This window comes from Psammomys obesus, unplaced genomic scaffold (genome assembly GCF_907164565.1).
Source record: "Psammomys obesus unplaced genomic scaffold, mPsaObe1.curated_primary_1811, whole genome shotgun sequence".
NCBI lineage: Eukaryota > Metazoa > Chordata > Mammalia > Rodentia > Muridae > Psammomys > Psammomys obesus.
Window position 1 is genome coordinate 7,917,433 of NW_026585644.1, and position 22,778 is coordinate 7,940,210.

The 22,778-nt window shown below is 39.4% G+C and overlaps 1 protein-coding gene across 3 annotated transcripts in view; it reads right to left on the minus strand.

The window, feature by feature from the left end:
* The window catches only part of Crppa (CDP-L-ribitol pyrophosphorylase A), a 279,755-nt gene that overhangs the window by 235,113 nt on the left and 21,864 nt on the right, over positions 1-22,778 (minus strand). For all 3 annotated transcript variants that reach the window (XM_055624296.1, XM_055624283.1, XM_055624290.1), the window contains exon 3: positions 6,681-6,830. In XM_055624296.1, the coding sequence (XP_055480271.1) occupies positions 6,681-6,830 (150 nt within the window). The remainder of the gene's footprint in view (positions 1-6,680; positions 6,831-22,778) is intronic.

Below are 22,778 nucleotides of genomic sequence, written 5' to 3' on the forward strand. Positions count from 1 at the left end.
ATACAGTCAGTAAAACCAAGAAAGAAATAATATCTAGGTTATAAAAGAAACTACACTAAATCAATCAGAACGATACAGAGGATAAAATGAACAAGAAATATTGACTAGCAGTATTAATGAGACTTCAGTAAGTCTAGGTATATTCAGATTGCAATAATAACTCAAACAGGATAATTTGTGAACAGGAAAAATAATCATAATTCTAGGCTATCAAGTCCAGATCAAGTCACCAGCAGACTGCATGTGTAGAGGGGCACTACAGAGAGAGTAAAGCTGCATAGATGGGCCTCCTGCTGGGCGCTGATAACAAAAGCCAGCTTCCTGTGGCTCTTTACTAACTACACCAACCCCATGCTGCAGGAAGGAGTCTGGTAAGCAAGCCACCTCTTGAAAGCATCACTTTAAATATCACCGTTGTAGAACTTAGATTTTAGCATGTGTACTTCAGCGGGACACAGTCATTCAGAGTGTGAGGGTCTGCAATAAAAAAAAAATGAAATAGTATGGAGAGAGCTTTATCTACACTAAGTGAACTCAACTAAAATACAGAATTACATAGACACCCATTGCATTCACATAGACTAGAAAGTTTAAGATTCAAAGCAAGAACAGGTAGTGTGAGCCTAGAACGACTGATAAACACATGTTACAGCTTAAATTGATCACAAATATATATATATATCATGACACACTAGAACTGAACCAGGGGGAGAAAATTTAGACTAATGACCAAGAATTTCTCTAGATAAGGACTGTTGGGCTTAGAGATCCCAGCCAAAGCCACAGAATCTTGATCTACACTCCAGATTTTTCCAAAAGAGGACTAGAAAAATAATATCACTGTGTTAGTGTACCTTGTGTAATAGTTGTTTAAAAAAAAAATTAAAGTAAAAAGAAAACGACAAAGTTTGACAACTAGAGAACACTGTGAGTTGGGTAGTGTTCAGTCTCCAACACATCACAGAAGCTGAGTCTGGTCTTCACCATGAGGCATCACAGATGCAAGTCCTGTTCCCAGCCAAAATGCACCAATTGCTACTAACATAGTTGGCAATTGACACTTTAGTCAAAATGAAATAACCATCTGTAGATACATCAGCATGAAAATCTTCATCTTTCTGACTCAGAATGCTTCATGTTTTTGATCCCTATCCATTTCACCTTAATTTTTCCTCTTACTTCCTGTCGTATCACTTGCACATTCTGCATACACACACACATACATACACAAACACACACAAACCTTTTCATTGCTTGTTCTTTGCCTGCTATCCATGCTGAGAAACAGCTTATTCCTCCTCTTTCTTTTTCACTCATCTGTAGGCCCCAGGTTATATCATTAGGCTTGTTCTTAGACTCCTTTTTCCAAGACTGAAAATACAAAAAAACTCAAACTCTATTCCAAGCCCCACTACACATTCAGTACTGTCCTATTTTGTGCTTATTGAAAATCCAAGATGAAAGAAGGTGGTACAAGAAATAAGACTACATAAATAAATAAACTACCATTAATCACTATGCTCAAAGGACAAAAGCAGAACAGTTTTCATAAAATCCCATATTTTTAAGTGGTTTCCTATTAAATCAGCACCTGCGTACCAGATCTAACATCCCTTAGAATACTTTTGTCACTCATGAATCTTGCTATATCTTTTATGCATGTGCATTCTCAAAACCTTAGTTAACATATCAGCTATTCCAAAGCTCACACACTTGGAAATATGTATGAAAGCAATGAGGTGGAGTTTCCCAACAATGAAGCCTGAGATATGATCTGTGACCACCACACCAACTTTCTCAAGAAACAGACTTGTGCAATTGGAAAGGGTTTCTGTGTAATAGTCTATTATTTGCCTTTAGACTGCAAGGATAGAATAGCATATTTTAACAGTTAGTAGAAATCTCAGGGACCACTCTTGGGGTTTTACTTGATGCTACTGTAAGATTTGTTTGCTGTTCTTTAAGTCTCGCTATTTTCTTTAGGAATCTGTTCCTATAGCAACTTCTTACTATATCACTAAAAATTCCCAAAGGGTAGTCTTGTTTTCCAGATGATCTTAAAAGAAAGAAACAAAAGAAAACCAATGAATATCTAATCATACAGAAGAGCCCAGGACCAAAAAAAAAACAAATTAAATATTTATATTATGATCTTAAGTATCTGCTTGGAAGAGAGACATAAAATTGGAATGCAATCCCAGACAGAAGCAGGGATCATATGCAAAGGAGCTAAAAGGAGTTGAGCATGGTCAAAGCACACATGAGATAGGCGGGAAGCAGCAATGGAGCTAAGAACAGCAGGCTGCAGGGAGGAGACACAGCCTGTGTACCCTGCAGAGTCACCTACACCATCCAGCAAGGTCCCCTACAACATCCAGGGGCATGCTTCATAACTCAACTTCAAACAGCCTTGGCTACAATGAGCAGATTTTTACTCGATTTTTGGAAAATGGTGAATTTCAGTATGCATTTTTCACATAAGTTGCACAATGAGAAGTTCTATCCTGAAAAAAAGGTCAATGTAAGTCCGTATCTCAAGGCCACATAAATGACTGAACCACTCAAAAGCTTTGTAGATTTTTCAATCAAAGGTTTTTATTACAGTTTGCTATAAATAACCCCAAAACACATCTGTTATTTTTTTTTCATCAGAAAAGCTTTATATATGTTTTAGGCCTAATATACGAATGAAAAGTTGACCGCACGCTTGCTTGACATGTGCACGTTCATGGGTTTGATCTCCAGCACTAAAAGAAGGTGAGGAAAAGGAAAGAATAAAACACCACTATTTGCTACCCAAAAAGCCTTCCTATGGTGTTCACACTCCTCCCTGGATAGAAGACCTGCTCCCTAGAGCAGAAGAGAACACAGAACTAGGAGAACAGTTCAAACCTTGCACCTGTATTCACCTACTCTGCATTTTTTCATGCCCTGTGCCATCCACATCCCAGCCAAGGTCGGCTCTACCTGACACCCCTGCTACAGGGCTCCAGCCCTCACTCCAACACTGCCTCCCATCAATGAGCTGTTAAGTCATCTCTCTTGAACTGAAACTCCTAGTACCTACCTAGTTCATCTTCTGCTTAAATATGCCAAAGTTCTTCCCCAAACTATTCCTCTCTTCTGTCTGAAATGAATTCAAACCAGGTTTTCATGTATACCACCACCTTCAACCACTAGTGACCTCAGCACTTTGCTACAATTCATAGGCACTGTTTCCCATAAATCCCCATCCATCCCTCAGCACAATGGTTCAATCACTAGGAGTGTTGCCTTCACTGGGCTTTCTGGGATATGACCTGCTTGGCTACATGACCAATTATCTTTTCCCTCATCCCCTGTATGTCTGTTGTACAATGTTTCCCTATACGATGATGTTCATGCCCTAAAATCTATTAACAGATGTCAAAGGGCTATGGTGGTGTGATTAAATTGACAATCATAAGGCAGGGAAATCATTTTGAATTACCCAAGAGAGTGCTGGCAACCACAAGGATCATCTAAGGAACAGAAGCCCAGATTGGGCCCCAGAGCATGTGACAATAAAAGTGCAAGGGAAGGGCCAGGAGGCAAGGAGTGTAAGCAGCATGGAGGACAAGGGAAGCACAGGAGGCAAGTCCTCTCGAGGTCCCCCCAAAGTGGCACTACTCTGTCAACACCTTAATTCAGATTTCACATCTCTAGAACTCTAACAGAATAAAACTAATGTTTTAATTCATGGAATTTCTGGTAATGTTTTAGAAACAGCCATATGAAACAACTCTTCCTCGGCTTCAAAACCTTGGGTAAGCCTTTTGTTCTCTTCTACTCTTTCTACATTCATTCACTTGATGAACTTGATCAAGTCCAAAGCATTAAATGTGAACATGAAGGCAACTGTTTATGTTTCTATCTAAACATCTGCACTATAGTCTTTCCCTGTTTCTAAAATCCAAATCCATGATGGACTCAAGTTTTGGGAGTCCCAGTAAATTTTATCTAGAAGAAAAGGGAAAAGTAATGGTGAAAAAAAAAAAAGGAAAGAAATTCTTATACGCATATATGTGTGCAGATGGATAGATAGAAAGTAAGATAGATAGATAGATAGATAGATAGATAGATAGATAGATAGATAGATAGATAGATGACAAGATGATGATAGATAGATGCTACTCCATGTCCAAGTCTCTCACTGGGGATAGCCAGGCCCTGCACTGGAGGGAATAAAGTTTGGCTGGGTGGGTGTATGCAGGTAGGATTTTGGTCAGCAAAGTGAATGCTTGACTACAAAACTGTGGTCCTGAAACAAGTGGCAATTTGGTTCCCATCCTGCTTCTCCTTAGAGGAAATAATCTGATTCTGGGATTGCTCCTCAATGTGGCATAATGTGCCTGAAAGGCTCTCTTGCCCCTGAAAAGCTTGGGGAAATGACTGAAGACTTCTAGATGTCACTCAAGGATTCTGGAAAAGAAGGTTTTAAAGGCTGGAAGTGAGAATCCAATGAAAACTCCTTAGTTGTTCTATTTTGAAGTCTTCAGCCCTGAAAGGGAAGATTTCTATGCACATTCTTAAATGACTAACATTAACATGTACAGTTGAGTCAGTATCTGATTCCAAGATTTAAAGCAAAAAAAAGAGGGAGATACAAGATGAAGGAAAGCTTTCAACTTCATCCTGCTATTAATTAACCCACCAGGCACTCCACGGAGGAAGTGAAGATTCGGTGGGGTTTGTTTGTTTGTTGTTTTGTTGTTGTTTTTTAGCAAAAGCAATCTTCACTCTTCTTTACACTTTCTTAGCACTCATAATCAGATGCCTGGAAGGAATCTCATGCTTGCCAATGTCAACAGTAAATTCTAATTCTAATCCCCTAAAACCTTCACTTCCCTCTCAAAAAAAAGATAACTATATCCTAGTTTCTAAAAACAAATCTGTGGACTAATGACTCTTCCATATCTTTGATGTTATATACATCTTCTGGGGAAATTATCCCAATTTTACCTTCAAATCCATTTGAAATATTAAAGTGCTTCATTCTACACTCTCTAAATTATCCCAGTTGCCAAAAATATATTATATATCTTGGGCTTTTCATTGCTACAACAAAATACCTGACAGGAACAACTTAAGAAAAGAAGGATTTATGTTGTTCATTATTTCAGAGGTTACAGTCCAATATCAAAGACAAGAGCCACCATATCAGAATGGAAGCAGAGAAATGAATACAGAACGAGACCAGAGCAGGCATGGTGGTTCGTGCTTATACCAGCACAGGAGTCCAAGGTCAGCCTTGGATACATAGTTTGAGGTCAGACTAGGCTATGAGAATCCTGTGTAAGAAATCAAAAAGTAAAATAAAAGAGAACAGGATAAGATTTATCTGTCAAAGTAGCCTACTTCTTCCAGCTTCCATTATAAAGTTTCTACCACCTCCTAAAATAGCACCACCAGACTGGGGCCAAGTAGTCAACATATGAACCTGGGGTAGATGGTTCATGTTCAGACTAAAACAGCATAGAAAGGTATATATTAAAATTAATAAATACTTTCACAAACCTCAGAAATATGCCGATGTCAGAATGTAGCTCAGTAATATCCAGTCTATAAAATGGGATATGTGAACTTAACTTAGGGAAATCCATAATAGTACAATGAGCATAATCAAAATAAAATTCTCAAAATAATGGCTTGCATTCCAACCTATTTTAAGAAAAAGAAAACTGGCTGAACTTCTCATTAAAATGAAATTTTACTTAATCAATCTTGTTCTAAATGTAACTGGAGCCAAATATTGATAACTCAACATATGTATGTAAATAACTACTGCCACTCTCTAACCTAGCTGTATCTACGACATTTAGTACAAATGCATTTGTTTCTGTTACCTAGAACCCTAACTGCCGATCTTGCTCAACACATCTACTGATTACTCAATGCCATTCAAGCAGTGAGTTACGCCACTGTGTTTCACTGAGAAGTTTCCGACAGATCAATTGTCTGACACTCAATAATGACGTGTTCAACTCTGTAAACAAATGACAATAGAAGTATATAAGCACAGAAGGTTTCCAAATGAAAGAAAAAAAAAAAAATACTGACACTCCAGTACCAGTTTGAGGGGTGATATTTTTATAGTTAAGCTAAATATTTATTAAAGCTGTGTAGGTATCGGTAAAGAAACTTTACTATCTTGGGCCTAAATCTAGAGTCCTCAAGAAGAGCTCTTTGTAAGGTATGTGCAGCCAGCATTTGAGAGGGTACTGCCACGGTAGATTTTCTGTGGCTGGGCTGTCTGAATGCATAGCAGTGTTTACACTGAACATCTGCATTCCTCCTGAGAACGTGGAATTTGTGTAAGCGCTAGCCAGAGGACATCTATGAGACCAGCCCCAACAAACGCCCTGGGCTCTGAGCCTCTAATGGACTTCTAAGCATTACACACACATTCCTGCATTTTCATTGCTCCAGCAAGTGCCTTCTGTGACCCATCAAAAGAAGGACAGAGCTTAAGCAGTTTACAAACGGATTCTTCCAGACGCACGGCCTGCCTGTTCTCAGCCAACAGAACACCCCTATTGCTCCTCTGCAATAACACACAGGCGTGGACTTCAGCTACACGCTGAGCCTCACCGGTCTTTCTAGAAATTTAAATGTGGACACAGTTTTGAGAACCGCAGCTTTTTGAAAGCCCATATTCTTACCTGCTGATATGCTTCATAGATCACATCAAAGAGAAAAGCCTGTGGCATTTCGCTTGCCCTGTATTTGGCACGGTCCAGTGAGTGGTCTAAGCAACCATCAGCGAAGGGACTGATGACCGTGGATACCAGAGGTCGGATTGCTCCTGCTGCCTACAAAACAAACAAAAAAAGGAATTCATATTTACTTTTCCTGCAGAGCATTTGAAGGAAATCCAAAAATAGATCTTCATACTTTCAACATTCTCAAAAACACATTTAAACAAATGCTTGCTCAATCTACAATTCCTATGTAAAGTTTGAAAAATCAATTTCATAGAATGGCACTTCCATGTACTACAAGATGGGAATACTGTTTCCACTGCATATTTAATTTATTTCCACGAGGCAGGCTAGCTGGCTCAGTGAATAACTATCAAGCCAGATGACCTGAGTTTGACCCCTGGGACCCAAATGGAGGAAGGAGGCAACAGACTCCTACAGGTGGTCCTCTGACCTTCATACACATACTGTGACACATACACCCTCACACATCACACACACATAAATAAATGAAATTAAAAAAAAATGTTTCCATCATAAGTCACTAAGGTCAAATTCTATAAAGGAATGTTACAAGACAATTGGGTTTTCCCTGAAGATGGGAGGGAGAGACTATTGTGAAACAATTGAAATGAGTTTCAAATTAATGCTTAGAAATGAGTGTGCTTTCAGAAAATTTAATTTACACATTGGGTCATTAAAGAAACAAACTCCCCAGGATCCCCACTTTGAGACTAAACAACCTAAATGACAATGAATTTATGTCTTGCTCTAATTCATTTCACAAACAGTTCTTTTCAAATGTAATGTCCATGCGGCACTTCCTCACGCCAGGCATCCCCTCATTTCCATTTCTCCAGCGAGAGCTCTGTCTTATTAACAGCTGCAGCTAAACTGCATGGTAAGGACGGCTCCTTCATGGCTGCCATCCGCACTTTACTTTCGTCAGGTTTTCGCTTGTAATGTGGCCTTGACTGTCCTTACCAGATAATTATCTCGATGAAGCACCACAGATGCCCACCACACTGCCCACCACAGATGCTCAAAGTGAGCATCTGTGGTGGGCAGTCAACTAAACCTTTGTGCCTTTACTCCAACATGCCATTTCTTCTACACAACTGTTGCATGAGCATTGTGGCTCATAAATGATAAACAGAGTAAGTGTGCTCTGAGGAGCTCGTTGACAGAGGCCAGGGAGCTGACTGAAAACAGAGCTAATATATGAGCCAAGGAGACAGTTTATAACTGCATCACTGTTTCCAGCACATCAAGTCAAAATGTGGAGCCTGGGCACAAACGCAAAATGAAACAGCCAAGAGTGAAGGGACATACTGCCCAACACCTACAATGAGGGGTGGAGGGTGGAGTGGGAAAGAAACATTTACATCCTAATTTTTAAGGAAAATATTAAATTTCCATTATAACTACCTAAGGCACTACTAGAATTCCATGCCAGGTCATAAAGGAAAGAAAAAAGAAGAGGAAAAAGACCTAAGAGATAATATGAAATGTCCAAATAAGAGGGCAAGGAATGTCATAGACTTTCCCCAATGAAACATATAGGAGCTATTTTTTAAGCAACCACTAAAAGCCTCTGAGAACTGTTCCAAGGGAGTACAGCAGATAAAAACTTATTTAAGAAAATGTGAGTCTTGGTTGGGAAAAAAAATAAAAGTGTGTGTAGCACTTCAGTAGTGACCTGCTTCTCCGTTCTCACCTCAGAGTAACAGCAGCTCCTCAAGAGATACACAGAGCTTCAGGGGGGAGGGGAGGAGCCAGGACCAGTACACAGAGCTTCAGGGGAGAGGGGAGGAGCCAGGACCAGTACACAGAGCTTGGGGGGGGGAGGGAGGAGCCAGGACCAGTACACAGAGCTTGAGGGGAGAGGGGAGGAGCCAGGACCAGTACACAGAGCTTACAGGGAGGAAATGAGGAAGGGACCAAAAATAATACAAATAAATCACAGGGTCCTTAGTTCAAGCTCATATTAGGAAAAGCAGGGAGGCCATGGTTCCCTCAGCACCTTGTACAGACACTGAAACCATGCAAATGTGGCCCAGATGTGCTCCTGCTCACAGCCAGAGCCAAGTTTCTACGCCAGCGAAAGAGAGACAGGAAGACAGCCCAAGTCTTCAAGGCTCTCCATAAGGACCTTGACAATGAAATGGGGATCACTACAAAAGAAAAAGGACACCATGCTCACCCACAACTCTAGAGCAATAAAAATCTGTCATAGTAGGAGAGAATGGGTCTAAGATGAAAGAAAGAAAGAAAGAAAGAAAGAAAGAAAGAAAGAAAGAAAGAAAGAAAGAAAGAAAGAAAGAAAGAAAGAAAGAAAGAGAAGAAAAGAAAAATTTCAGACTAAGTACATCTTTTAAAAAAGGAGAGTATAATAATGAGCAATTAACAGGATATTGAAATCTACACAAGACCAAAAAAAGCAAAACTTAAGGCTGGCTATTTACCAGAAGACACAGGAAGCATAGCTAGCAAAACTCCCACCCACTAGGATCAAAACAAACTTCAAACATTGGTCTTAAACCTACCCTTGCAGAAAGGCCAATGTTTAATTGGGTCAGATTGCAGAATAAGCATGCCACTGGCCCTGTTAAAAATAGAGCTGAACAGCTAGAAGTGATACCAATCCACAGTGTGAGGAGAGATCAACGCAGTCAGAGGCAACTATGCCAAACCCCTGTCACCTCTATGCGACATCTACACATGCCCAACATTCTGGCCTCTGACAAAGTGATGTCAGAAGCTCTCTATGCAAAAGACTCCAGTAGAGTGCATCAGCCAAGTCACAAACAAACACTATTTCTTGGAAAGGTGGATGGTTGGAACCAGTCAGTATCTGTAAGTAGAAATATATTTTCAAAAACATTTCATTTTTAATAGAGCATTGCATCCAAAGATGACAGTATGACCGGAACATGAAGGGACTAGAAAAGCTATGAAACTGTCCCCAGGTAAGCTATCACAGGTAGGTTTCAAAGTACCTCTGGGTACTGTGTTCAGAGAATGAAGGGAACCATGTCTAAAGTGAAGCAAGGTATCCAGACACTTTCTTTATCCAATAGGAATTCTAGGATTGAAAGCCACAAAAGCTAACACACCTCTCTACAAAAGCTCAACAGTTATTCCCCATCAGAAATCGTAAGAGCCAAAAGACAGGAGGATGGTTGTCACACTGAAAGAAAACAGTAATCCAGTCTGTTACAACAGAAGCAACATCTCAAAAGAGAAAATAAAAACACAACAAAAAAAGAAAGCAATGCTTTACTAGCCAGTTAACTCTACAGACTACACAGTGTTCTTCAATCTAAGCAAAATAAACTCCAACAGCAATTCTAATGCAGGAAAAGCTCATCATTAAGATACCAGCAAATTAAAATGCTCAATTCCTATCCAGAAAAGCAAAGAGGATGGATATCAGAAGGAGAAAAGAGGGAACAAGTCAGGAGCCTGACACAGAGGACCTGTGAAAGGCTCTGCCATGCAGACTACCAATGCATATGCTGAGACTTATGGGCAACCTTTGGGCAGAGTGAAGGGAATCTTAGGAAAGAAGTGGGAAATAGTAAGATCTGGAGAGGACAGGAACTCCATAAGGAGAGCAACAGAACGAAAAAATCTGAGCACAGGGTTCGTTCCTGAGACTGCTATTCCAACCAAGGACTATGCATGGAGATAACCTAAGACCCCTGCACAGATGTAGCCCATGGCAGTTTAGTCTCCAAGTGGGTTCCAATGTGATAGGAACAGGGACTGTCTCTGACATGAACTGATTGGCCTGCTCTTTAATTACCTCCCCCTGAGGGGGAAGCAGCATTACCAGGCCACAGAAGAAGACAATGCAGCCACTCCTGATGAGACCTAATTGACCAGGATCAGAAGGAAGGAAAAGAAGTCCTCCCCTATCAGTGGACTTGGGGAGGGGCATGCAAGCAGAGGGTGGAGGAAGGGAGGGATTGTGACAGGAGGAGGGAGGGAACCACGGGGGGGGGGGGGATACATAGTGAGTAAAGTGTAATTAACAAAGAAAAATAAAATTAAAAAAAAAAGATACCAGCAAATTTAAAACACCAGGAAAAATGGTTGTTTTTCTCCCTTTTTTACTAACTGGTTAAAAAATGAGCTGAACTAAATAATAGACACATAATCCACCCCTTGAACTGTAATTTAAAAAAATGAACAGAGATAAAGTGTCCAGAAATAAGAAAATGTATGGCAACATGAATATGGCGGCCCAGAAAGCAAAAATGCCTAACAAGAAATATAAACCATGTACCCGTGTTCACTTCTCTCCTTCCAGGTTCTAGAAGGGAATAAAGAGTTAATAATTCTATCAATTGGTTTTAGTTTGTAACACAGAGAGGATCTATGCATAACAATAATAATAATACACAGGAGGAAAGAAGGATAGAGTCATGTAAGAACATTTCTGTTTTAAGAACACTAGCTCAGAAACATACATGGACATGTCTGTGCCTTCCCACAATGTCTAATTTGCAAGACACTCCTGCTTTATTTGATGGGCAAAAACGGGTTCTTTTTATCCACTATTAATTAGTATTAGTGGCTAATACTAACTGTCATCACACATCATGAGGCAAATACACGTACATAAATGTAGGCATTTATGTATTTCATAAAACAACTGTAAGGAGTTGAAAGGGCAAGCAGTTTCAACAAAGCTGGAAAACTAACACAGAGAAGAGTCTGTGGAGGTGAGCTGATTTGGAAAGGCACTGGGGTTGCTGAAATAGAGTCAAACAGGAGGGTCATAGTTGAGCTACACAGTCTAGCAGCAGAGGTGAAAGGCGAGAACTGGGTGCAGACAAGCCGAGAAGACAAATACGCAGCAAGTGTGACAGACAAACAGAGGAGAGGCAGGCAACAACTTGAGTGGGGCCAGATCAAAACTAGAGAGCAACCAAACCAAAGAGCCTGAGGCAGTCAGCTCCTCTGCCTGTTTGTCCCTTGGTGTACACACTTGGTAGTCAAATAACAGATCAACTGACTTTTTTACCAGGACAGGGCTATGTTTCCCTCTCGTTATGGCGCCCAGATGAGGGAGCTGCAAGCTCTCCTCTCTCTGGGGTATCGACTAAATTCTCACGAATGTCTTTTCCTGAATATATCATTAAGTTCATGCGTCCAAAGTGACCCAAAACATTTGTGAATAGGATCCTTTCTGCTCTCAGTAACAAGTTATCAGTCTATGCTGCATGAATGGTGGTACTGGCCATTCATGGACCAAGTCAGATATAGAGGCATCTTCCATTTGCAAGATAGAGTCAAAAGCTACTTGTAAAATGGCATAGTCTAAAAAAGCAACATTTTACATGATAATGCAACAATTTAGGGTATGGAATAGCACTCTTTCAACAATGCCTCTTCAGCTAAACAGAATGAGTCATAAGTATTTGACTTTTGCTAACATGTATACTGTAGGCCATCTATATCAGGCTAAGAACATAACACAGTCCTGGTAGGTTTACTATTGCAAACATGAAACACCATGACTGCCAGGGTCTAGCCTAGGGTGAGGTCAGGGCCTGAAGAAGGGTAGATGCAAGAGCAGGGAGGGAGGAATGAGTCAGGCACAGGGATTCAGAGGAGATTTACATTCTAACTGACTGGCAGTCTGGGTTCTCTTTATCTATGCAGAATTTAGTAGGCAGGGATACATGTGTGTTCCAAAACATAGATCATAACATTTTTGTTGCCAGACATGTTGTTTTAACTTCCACTTGGTCATAAATGTAGCCATTATTGATAAAGTATTACAGAACAGAATTAACTTTTACAATATTTTCCCTTCATTAATCCCACAACCTAACTTTTAACAGCATTGCAATTTCAAGGTCATATTTTGCCAAAGCATGACAGTCTGTTCTTAGGCAGTAGTTCTTATGGTTTCAGACACTAAAGAGAAAGAAAATCTCCAAGACAGCCTGGGAAGACTGTCATGTCCCAAGAAGTATATTATCAACTTTTAATAGTCAGAGTGCTAATTGTCATTAGGCCCAAGAAAAGTCTTCAGGCCAAAGCTGCTGCAGTTATTATTTAATTTCTGCCATAACACAGCATTTATATTTTATTTATTTGTGGAATTTATTTATTTATCTAATCTTCATATTCTTTTTTTCCTTGGTCATATGACACCACAGTGGCCCTGTATGAGCTCACCTTTTCTAAGAAAGAGAGTCTTAATACTTTATTCTTTTCTCACGTACCCACACCATTCATTGTCCATCTGTAGTAGGAAGATACTTTTAATTTGATCTGCTGCCAAATCTCTAGCCTACCGAATATTGTGTACCTTTCTAAGTTTACTTTGTTTTGATTATTTTGTTTCTGAGTAAGTACAGGGACAGATGTGCCAAGAGTATCTTTGAGTCAGAGCCTCAGAAGGCGGTCTCTGGACTAATTATTTGAGTCACAACCTCCAGGGTGTAAGGAAGTCCTTCAGGTAGGACCGGATAAGGGTATCTTCCTGGAAGGGGGAGGAGTAGTATAGTCAGGACATCCCTGGGAAAGCTTAGAAGCAATTCTTCTGGGAGAAGGCATAAATGATTCATAAGAAAATTTCTATCAATCTAATATCCCCAAGTTGTACAAACAATAAAAGACCCTCAAGCATGTGACACATAGCGATCAAGACAAAAGAGTGGGAGACTGCACCACAGCGATTCCACCACTAGGCTCAGCTTTGCTGCATCTTTGTCAAGCAGCTGTACTGGCTTTATGATTTTCACTATTCCATTAGATATGGCTGTACCACATGACCAAAGCAATTTGGGAAAGAAAGAATTTATTTAGCTTACATCTCCAAATCACTTTTCATCACAGAAGAAAAGTCAGAACATAAACATGGCAGGTACCTGGAGGCAAGAACTGATGCAGAGGCAACGGAGGGGTGCTACTTACTGGCTTGCTCCCCATGGCTTGCTCAACCTGCTTTCTTATAGAACCCAGGACCACCAGCCCAGGGATGGCACCACCCACAATGGGCTGGGCACTCCAACATCAATCAGAAATTAAGAAAGTGTCAAGTCTGTCTCCCAGTCCTAACATGAGGATAAGGTTTAAACAGCAAAACAAAGCAGTATCTATGGATCTATCCACCACCAATGCCTCAGCTTCTGTCTCTCTGGAAAGGACATCCAACAAGGTATAAGTCTTTTTCTAAGAAGCAAGTTCCTCCTTTGGCTCTCTCCAGGGCCTCAGCATTTCCTTTACCTGTTGCAAAATTCCTAGAAAGCTTCCAATTTCTTAGAGTCCATTGTTTCCATAGTCTTGTAATGAAACGGAGGGACACAAGTGTCTCTTTAAAATATCTTCATTCCTGCCAGGTGGGTTACAAAAATTGGTTCATATAAATCCAACTATCTAATGCACTAAATATGAATGGATTAATAAAGTAATCAAAAACCAAAACCTGTCAAATCACATTTTAAAAATCAAGCTACACATTGTTTGTAAGTATGCATAATTAGCATGCAAAGAGTCATGTATTTGTGTAAGCCCATCAGGAAAATATAACATTTAAACATATTTAGCTACCAAGTCCACAAATCCCCATAAAGAAAACCTTCTAGAATTGAGAAATCAAACCTGAGAGCTAGTTGGCAACAGTAATACTATGTTGTTGAGTCTTCTGTAAATTTGACACAAGCTAGAGTTATCTGAAAGGAGGGGACTCCAATTGAAGCCTCTATAAGATCCAGCTGTAACTAGTGATTGATGGGGGAGGGACCAACTCATTGTGGGGTGCCATCCCTAGGATGGAGGTTCTGGGTAGTCCTGAGTTTTATAACAGAGCAGGCTGACAAACCATGGGGGAGCAAGCCAGTAATGCCCTCTACATGAGCTCCTGCCTCTAGGTTCCTGCCCTGTTTGAGTTCCTGTCTTCACATCTTTTGATGATGAACATCAAAATGGAAGTATAAGCCAAATAATCCTTTCTTCCCTAACTTGCTTTCTGGTCATGGTGCTCCATTAAGCCTAACTAAGACAGACATATTCAATAAAGTCACATCAATTAAGTGTATCAACATGGAAATGAAAGACTTGAAAAATGTTTTAAGCCACATAGTCTTGTTGAATGTGCCAATCAGCAATAGCAAAATATAGATTCTTAAGTGGCATAGAAAATTCTCCAGCAGACCATCCATAGTCAGACTAGTATAGTACCCTTAGCAGCCTGCTAGGGCAGTGTGAACACTTACCTGTAGTGAGGTCTCACCTTCTATGAGAAGAAGGATGTGGGGGAGATGTGAGAATGGAACTGAGAGGAGATGAGGGAAAAGACTGGCATCTGGCTATAAAATGATCAAATTTTAAAAATTTAAATTATAGCTGTTCATAGTCAATGACTTCTGGCAAAGGTGGGGGTGGAGAATAATTCAGTCTTCTTTAAGGGGCTGGCACTGGGAGTTTGACCATGCTCCCATGACTGTATGGACAACACAAATTGAAACAGGAGGGGTTTTGTTTTTGTATGGGTATTTGGGGGAAGAAGAGAAGGGGTAGGGTGTACCTGGGGGAAATGGGAATCAAGAGTGATCAGGGTGCATTATATTAATTTCCCAAATAATTAATAAAAATAATCTGTTGGAACAGCTAGAAACTGGAAACAACCCAGATACTCCTCAGTTGAGGAATGGATACAGAAATTGTGGTACATTTACACAATGGAATACTATTCAACAAGGAAATCATGAAATTTGCAGGCAAATGGTGGGACCTAAAAAGATTATCCTGAGTGAGGTATCCCAGACGCAGAAAGACACACAGGGTATATACTCACTCATAAGTGGATATTAGACATATAATATAGGATAAACATACTAAAATCTGTACACCTAAAGAAGCTAATCAAGAAGGACGACTATGGATATGATGCACAATCCTCATTCAGAAAGATAAACAGGATGGACATCAGAAGAAGGAGAAAACAAGGAGCAGGACAGAGGGCCTCTGAAAGACTGCACCCTGCAGGGTATCAAAGCAGATGCCAAGACTTATAGCCAAAATTTGGGCAGAGTGCAGGGAATCTTAGGAAAGGAGGAGGAGATAGAAAGACCTGGAGAGGACAGGAGCTCCACAAGGAGAGCAACAGAACCAAAAAAATCTGGGCACAGGAGTCTTTTCTGAGACTGATAGTCCAACCAAGGACCATTCATGGAGATAACCTAGAACCCCTGCACAGATGTAGCCCATGGAAGTTCAGTGTCCAAGTGGGCTCCCTAATAATGAGAACAGGGACTGTCTCTGACATAAACTGATTGGCCTGCTTCTTGATCACCTCCCACTCAGGTGGGGGGGGGGCAGCCTTACCAGGCCACAGAGGAAGACAATGCTGCCAGTCCTGATGAGATCTGAGAGACTAGGATCAGAAGGAAGGGGAGGAGGACCTCCCCTATTGGTGGACTGGAGGAGGGGCATTGGTGGAGAAGAGGGAGGAAGGGGAACAGAGAGGGAGCTACAGGTGGGATACAAAGAGAATAAACTGTAATTAATAAAAATTTAAAATGTTTTAAAAAAAAGAAATGCAAGCAAAATAGAATACTGGGACATTTCTTGAAAGAATAAAATTTTCGGGCTTTTTTATACACTGAACCTGCTATGGCTAAAAATAATAACAATAATAATAATAATATGTGGGGGGAAAAAGACTCACTACATTTTAAAGGACTCAAATCATACTAAGAATGATCTCTCTTTAGTTTAGAAATTGGAGAAGAAAGGTAGAAATTTCAGAAATATGTAGAAATTGAAAAATATACTACTAAAAAAGAAACCAATGAATCAAGATCAGTAATAAACTTGAAGATATGTTAAGAAAAAAACATAGACAATACAAAAATACTTGAACGACTTGGCTTAAGTATTGTTTATCAATGTGTGTCTTTGTTCCTCTTGAACAATTTTTAAGCATAAGTTATAAAAACTACAGGTTCTGGATAAATGATGTTTATGATAGGAAGCATTGTGACTTGATTACCTATGTATACAGTCTATCAAAATGAATTTAAGCATGGAAAGCTGGAAATGGCCTGTCACCAAAAGAAAAAAAAAATGGAGTTAACAGCTTAAATTCTCTACAATGAGCAAAGTCAAGACCTGCATGGCTTCTTTGTAAAGATTATGTAAAGATTTTAAGAAAAATACAAATACAAATTCCTCAAAAGTTTTCCAACAAGTAAAGAGCAAGTGAGGGAAGAGGAAGGGACCCTTCTTCATTTACCACGCAGCACCCAGTGTTACCTCAATACCCACACAAAGCAAAACCACCACAGGGAAGGTAAACACAGCAATATCCTCATGAACATATATGCACAAATCCCTAAATGCAATCCTCCCTCTGCACCCTCAGGGGATTGACTCCAGAAGTACATGAGCACAGTCAACTTCCTTATGTAAGTGCCATGGGATTTACATATAACTATCCATAGCCTCTCAGATATTTTAAATCATTTCTAGATTACTTACACTACATACAAAGTAAATAGAATGTAAGTGGTTGTTACAATATATTATTGGAGGCTGACAAGATGAAAGTCTCTACATGTTCACTGCAGATGCAGTTTTTTCCCAAGTATTTCCTCCACAGTTGCTTGAATCTATAATTCAGAACCTGAGGACATGGAAGGCTGACTTTGCTTATAAGTATTCAGAGCATATAAAAAGTATTATACACCATGACCAAGGGGAATTTATTCCAGGACCACCAGATTGATTCAGCATACCAAAATCCAAAACACCATAATAATAGAACAAGGGCTGAAGCACATGGACACCACAGTAGACAGAGGAGACACCAGGAAATGCAACGTTCCCTTCTTGACAAAAGCGTACAAATTAGAAACAGAAGGCGGCTTGATCCACTAAAAAGCGTCTTGAAAATCCTATAGCTAAGATCATACATAACAGTAAAGACTAAATTTTCTTTTTATGATCAGAAAATAAGATAAAGAAACTTGCTGCCATACTTTCATTATTAGATAAAATAATGGAGATTAACTGAGAGAATCTCTTAAGAAAATGTAATCAAAGTGATCAAAAATTATATCCTTCTAAGGCAGATGACACCATCTTGCTTATAGAGGTCCTTCGTGGATTCATTAAAGAGTGGTTGGGACAAGTAATTCCTGAAAAGATGCTGGGTAAAAGTTCAACACACAAAGTCACATGAGAAGTGTCAAGCACAAAAATGGAATTATGAAAATTCCACTCGGTAGGTATTTTTATAGGAGTTAATTTAGTCAAAGTTTAAAACATAATCTTGAAAAAACACACAAAAAGTTCCAGCTCCTAAGGGTCACCGCTTCCCTTTACACGCTGTTACGTGTCCCTCGAGCACACACCAACAGTCATCTTTCTACATTGCCTCAGTTTTCAGTCCTTCATTAAGTAGCACTATAAGTGTGCAGGCATGCTCTATCAACTGCCACCCACTCTGGTTCATAAGTTCACCTCAAGCTAGTATCTAGTTGTGGTTTGAATATGAAATACTCCCCAACACTCATGTTGAAGTTTTGGTCCTCAATGCAACACCACTGTAAGTGGAGTCTTGAGAAATAGCTTAATCTTGAGGGCTCCAACATTAATCTATTGGTGAATTCTAATCTGAATGGACCATTAGGAGATGGAACTTATTTGTAGGAACTGGGTCGCATGAGGTCACACCCTTGAAGGACATGTGTCACTCCTGAGACTCTTGTTCTGTCTCCTCATGTCGCCACTCATACAAGTTTCCAATCGAGAATCCAATGTCTAGACGGCATTGACGAGGTCAGGGTACCTAGGCCATTTAGCATGTGTCTCTGAGAACGTTGTGCCTCTTCTCGTGCTATTGATCCCAGAGGCGAATCTTTGGTGGGTAGGTTCTTGGTTGCCAATTTCCTTTCACTTCTTTTAATCTTCCCCTGTGTATTCTTGTATTGTGCTAACAATAAATTAAATAGAAGTATGTTATTAAATTACCGCTGGTTTAGTTTTAGTGGGTATTTAGTATACAGCTGGTTTAGTTTTCAGTGGGTATTTGATCTGAAATATACTCAAACATGGAGACTTGCTGCTTATAACTAATTTTAGTAGTATTTGATCTGATACCTTATAAGTTAAGCTAGTGTATAATTTAGGAAGTCACTCATGAATATTGGAATTAGATATTGCTTGTTGAGTTTGAAAAAAGATCATCCTGAGTGAGGTATCCCAGGAGCAGAAAGACACACACAGTATATACTCACTTACATAAACTTATAAGATAAGGTAAACATACTAAAATATGTGCACCTAAAGAAGATAAACAAGAAAGAGGACCCGGGGTAAGATGATCAATCCTCACTTAGAAAGACAAATGGAATGGACAGGGGAAGTAGGAGAAAACAAGTAATAGGACAGAAGCCTACTGCAGAGGGCCTCTGAAAGACTCTACCTAGCAGTGCATCAAAGCAGATGCTGAGACTCATAACCAAACCTTGGGCAGAGTGCAGGGAATCATATGAAAGAAGTGGGAGTTAGTATGAGTTTGAATGCTTTCTTAATTGGTACCTGTTATCTAGGCCTATTATACATATCTGTTTATTTACTCTTTAAATAAGATTATTTTCTATTAGAAAGAGCTGTTCTCCCAGGAAGCCTGGAAAGGCTGGGGAGACAAGACCCACATGACATAGACTGATGCCTCTAACCCATGAGCCAAAACAAAAGTGTCTCCTTTAAATGTTTGTTTTTAGTGATTGTCAGTGATGTGGGAAGAACCACCTAACATACAAGTTTAAAGTAAATCTGAATTACTACAGTGCAGCAGATTCCAACTTCTGTTTCCTCCAAAGCTTTCCAGAATTCATGTCAATTTGGGTTTTACTTTCTCAACTGAAGAACATATACCAGTGTCACCAATAATTCACACATTGCTAAATACAATACACAATATTTAGTCTAAGAGTGCTGGGGCTGATCTGATATTACTATATATTCAAATGTTAATTCCTTGCCCCCACAAGATCCTTATTGTTTTACAAGCAAATTCTCAAGTATCCAAACTGATGTTGTATAAACTTTGCCTCCCAAATTATCCATGTTTGGCTAATAAAGTTGCTTTTGGCCTGGATTGGGCAGAAGAGAGGTGGACGGAGCCAAGGTGCGAAGGCTTGGGGTTGACCGGGAAGAACAAGAGAAGGAGCAGAAACAGGTCTCGATGGGGTAGTGTGAACTAGAAGCACTTGGCCTGGAGGAGCTTTCTGAGGACTGCCATGATGGAGAGAAGGAGCCCAAAAACAAAATATGCACAAGTGTTTATGGGGGTTTTGGCTGGGAAGTAGAAAAGATAGCTTAGAGAATTAATATCTGCATTAAGGTTATCAGAAATCTAATAGGTTTTTGTGTCTCTTATTTATATAATAGTGGGTTAAAGAATAACTGTTGCCTTAATAATTAAATGAATCAATACTGAATTATTATAATTATTCTACATAAGGGTGTCTGCTTACTTTTCATGAACTATTTACAAAATGCACCCTGTTGATTGTTCTGATATAAAATATATATTCTTATTTTCTCAACTAAAAATATCACAGACCTGAAACTCAAGACTTCTCTATCTGCACTCGTTCCATAGATTTCTACATCAAGCCCTATCATTGACATACCATCTAAATAAGGGTCTATTTCATCTTACAGTTTACACTCCATCAAGAAAAATCAGAGCAGGAGCTCAAGGCAACAACCTGGTGACGAGAACTGAAACAGGAGCCATGGAGGAGTCCTGCTCACCGGCTCGCTATCCATGGATAGCTCACCTTGACTTTTTTAATGATTTTTAATAGGTTATAATATAATTGCATCATCCCCCTCCCCTTTCCTCTATAACCCCTCCTTGATATCCCACCTCTTTCAATTCATGGCCTCTTTGGCTTTCATTGTTGTTGGTAATGTGCATGTGTGTGCGAGCCCATGCACATTTACGTACATACATATACTTACATATATATATACATATTTACGTATACTCACATACATATATGTGTGTATATATATATATATGTGTACACATATACATACTTTAGGATTACCGGCCGGAATATGGCACTGCCCGTAGCTGTCTGGGCCCTCCTACATCTCTCATTAATCAAGAAAAGCCCAATAGACATGCCTAAACAATTAAAGTGAAAGGTGAATATCTAATTTCTGATGGAGGCCAACTAAACATAGGCACTTTCTCACCGGAGATTCCCTTTTCTGAAATGGCCCCAGCTTATGACAAGTTGAAAAAGAAACAGCATATGCATTATAGTTAATCAGACACTGTACTATGTGCAGCAGAAATACTTCTTGGTGGACACAAGCCCTCTGAGGCTCAGAACTGTCAAATAATGTAACACCAGCAACTGTAAAAGTATTTGCATCACCAGCTGTTTATCTCTGGAATTACAGCAGTGTGCTCTTCAGGCTGAGAGTGGCTCTAAGTTAATTCTTAGAAGCTGCAGAGGGTGAGAGTCAGAAAACTAAAGGAAGAGGGTATCACAGTACATCCAGAAAACTGCCTGCCCCTCCAAGTGGCTGCGATATCCCACAGAAAAAGTCAGTTTTACTGCTGGTAGTAAGAATGAGGATGAAGAAAAGAATAACTTTTTGAGGAAGAAAATGGAGGAAAATCTCCAGTGAAGAAACTGAATGAGATATTCTTCTGCAAATGTATGAAAATCAAGTTGAAACAGAAAAGCCTTACAAACAACAATACCAAGATCAAAAACAGGGCAGAAAATTCTAAAACAGGAAAAGAACCTTGTGATGATTCACCTTCATTGTCAACCTGATAGAATTTAGAATCACCATGAAAACAAACCTCTATGTATGTTTATGAGGTGTGTTTCCAGAAAGGTTTGAGAAATCAGAGAAAATCCACCCTGAGTGTGTGGGGGGTGAGGGGTGGTGTGTGTGCGTGTGTGTGTGTGTGTGTGTGTGTGTGTGTATTGCTACTACATAAAACACCACTAAACTAGTTGTACCACAAAAGTCATTAGAGGAACTCTATGCCATTGGTTAACCTTTAACTCCTGGAAAGCAAATATTCACCTTAATTCTAATATTCCTAAATAGTGAATTTGTGTGTTAATGAACGTTATTTCACTTGAATCACAAGACAGAATCGTCTATCATTATCATATTTCTTCCAACCCTATTTGAAAGCAATCATAGGAAGGACATAGAAGCGTGGTTTAAAATTGAGCTGAACAAAAGCTTTTGGAGCAGTAAGTTTCTCCAGCATGATCAAACACAGATCAACTGTTCCCATTTAGTAGTTCAGTTTTAAAACTCACTGCTTTGCAGGAGAATACCTTCATTACCTCTGGTGTTAAATCAATACAAAAGTTGTTCCCTGATGACAGTGTGGAACCCAGCCACCCAGATCATTATGTCACCTTCACCCAAATAAGGCCCCTCTCTAGCACACTGATGACAATCAAACACAGGTAATTAATCACAGTTAATTCCACTTAAAAGCCAAATTTTCAAATGCAGAATAAAACGTCTGCCAAGTGATTTTCCATCTCTGCTCCAAAATACATGCCCAGAATACATGACTTGGAGTTATAAAACTGAATGCTGACTTATATTTTCCCTACTGAACACAAACACAGCCTAAGAGGATTGCCACTGCTAAATATAGCCATATTGCATAAGACAAACATTATATAGATACACTCTTACCAATGTTTCCAGTTACATATATGTCACTGTCTCCAAAGAAACAATATAAGTGACTCATTTTTAAACTAGAAATTAGTTAAAAATCTAGAATTGTAAAATATTCTTCCTACCCATGAAATGATTTCTATGTAAAACTTTGTATGAAGTATTTTATAACAATTTAAAACTACTTAAGTTTGTTTATTTAACATAATCAACAAACAAAATATCTAGACTCTCATTAGAAGCAATCACTCATTAGTTTCAGAAAAAGTTTTTTGTTAAAAAGTTAGTCATTTTGTTATACAGTAAAAACAGTTGCTAAAGAATAACAAAATTGGTCAATTTTGT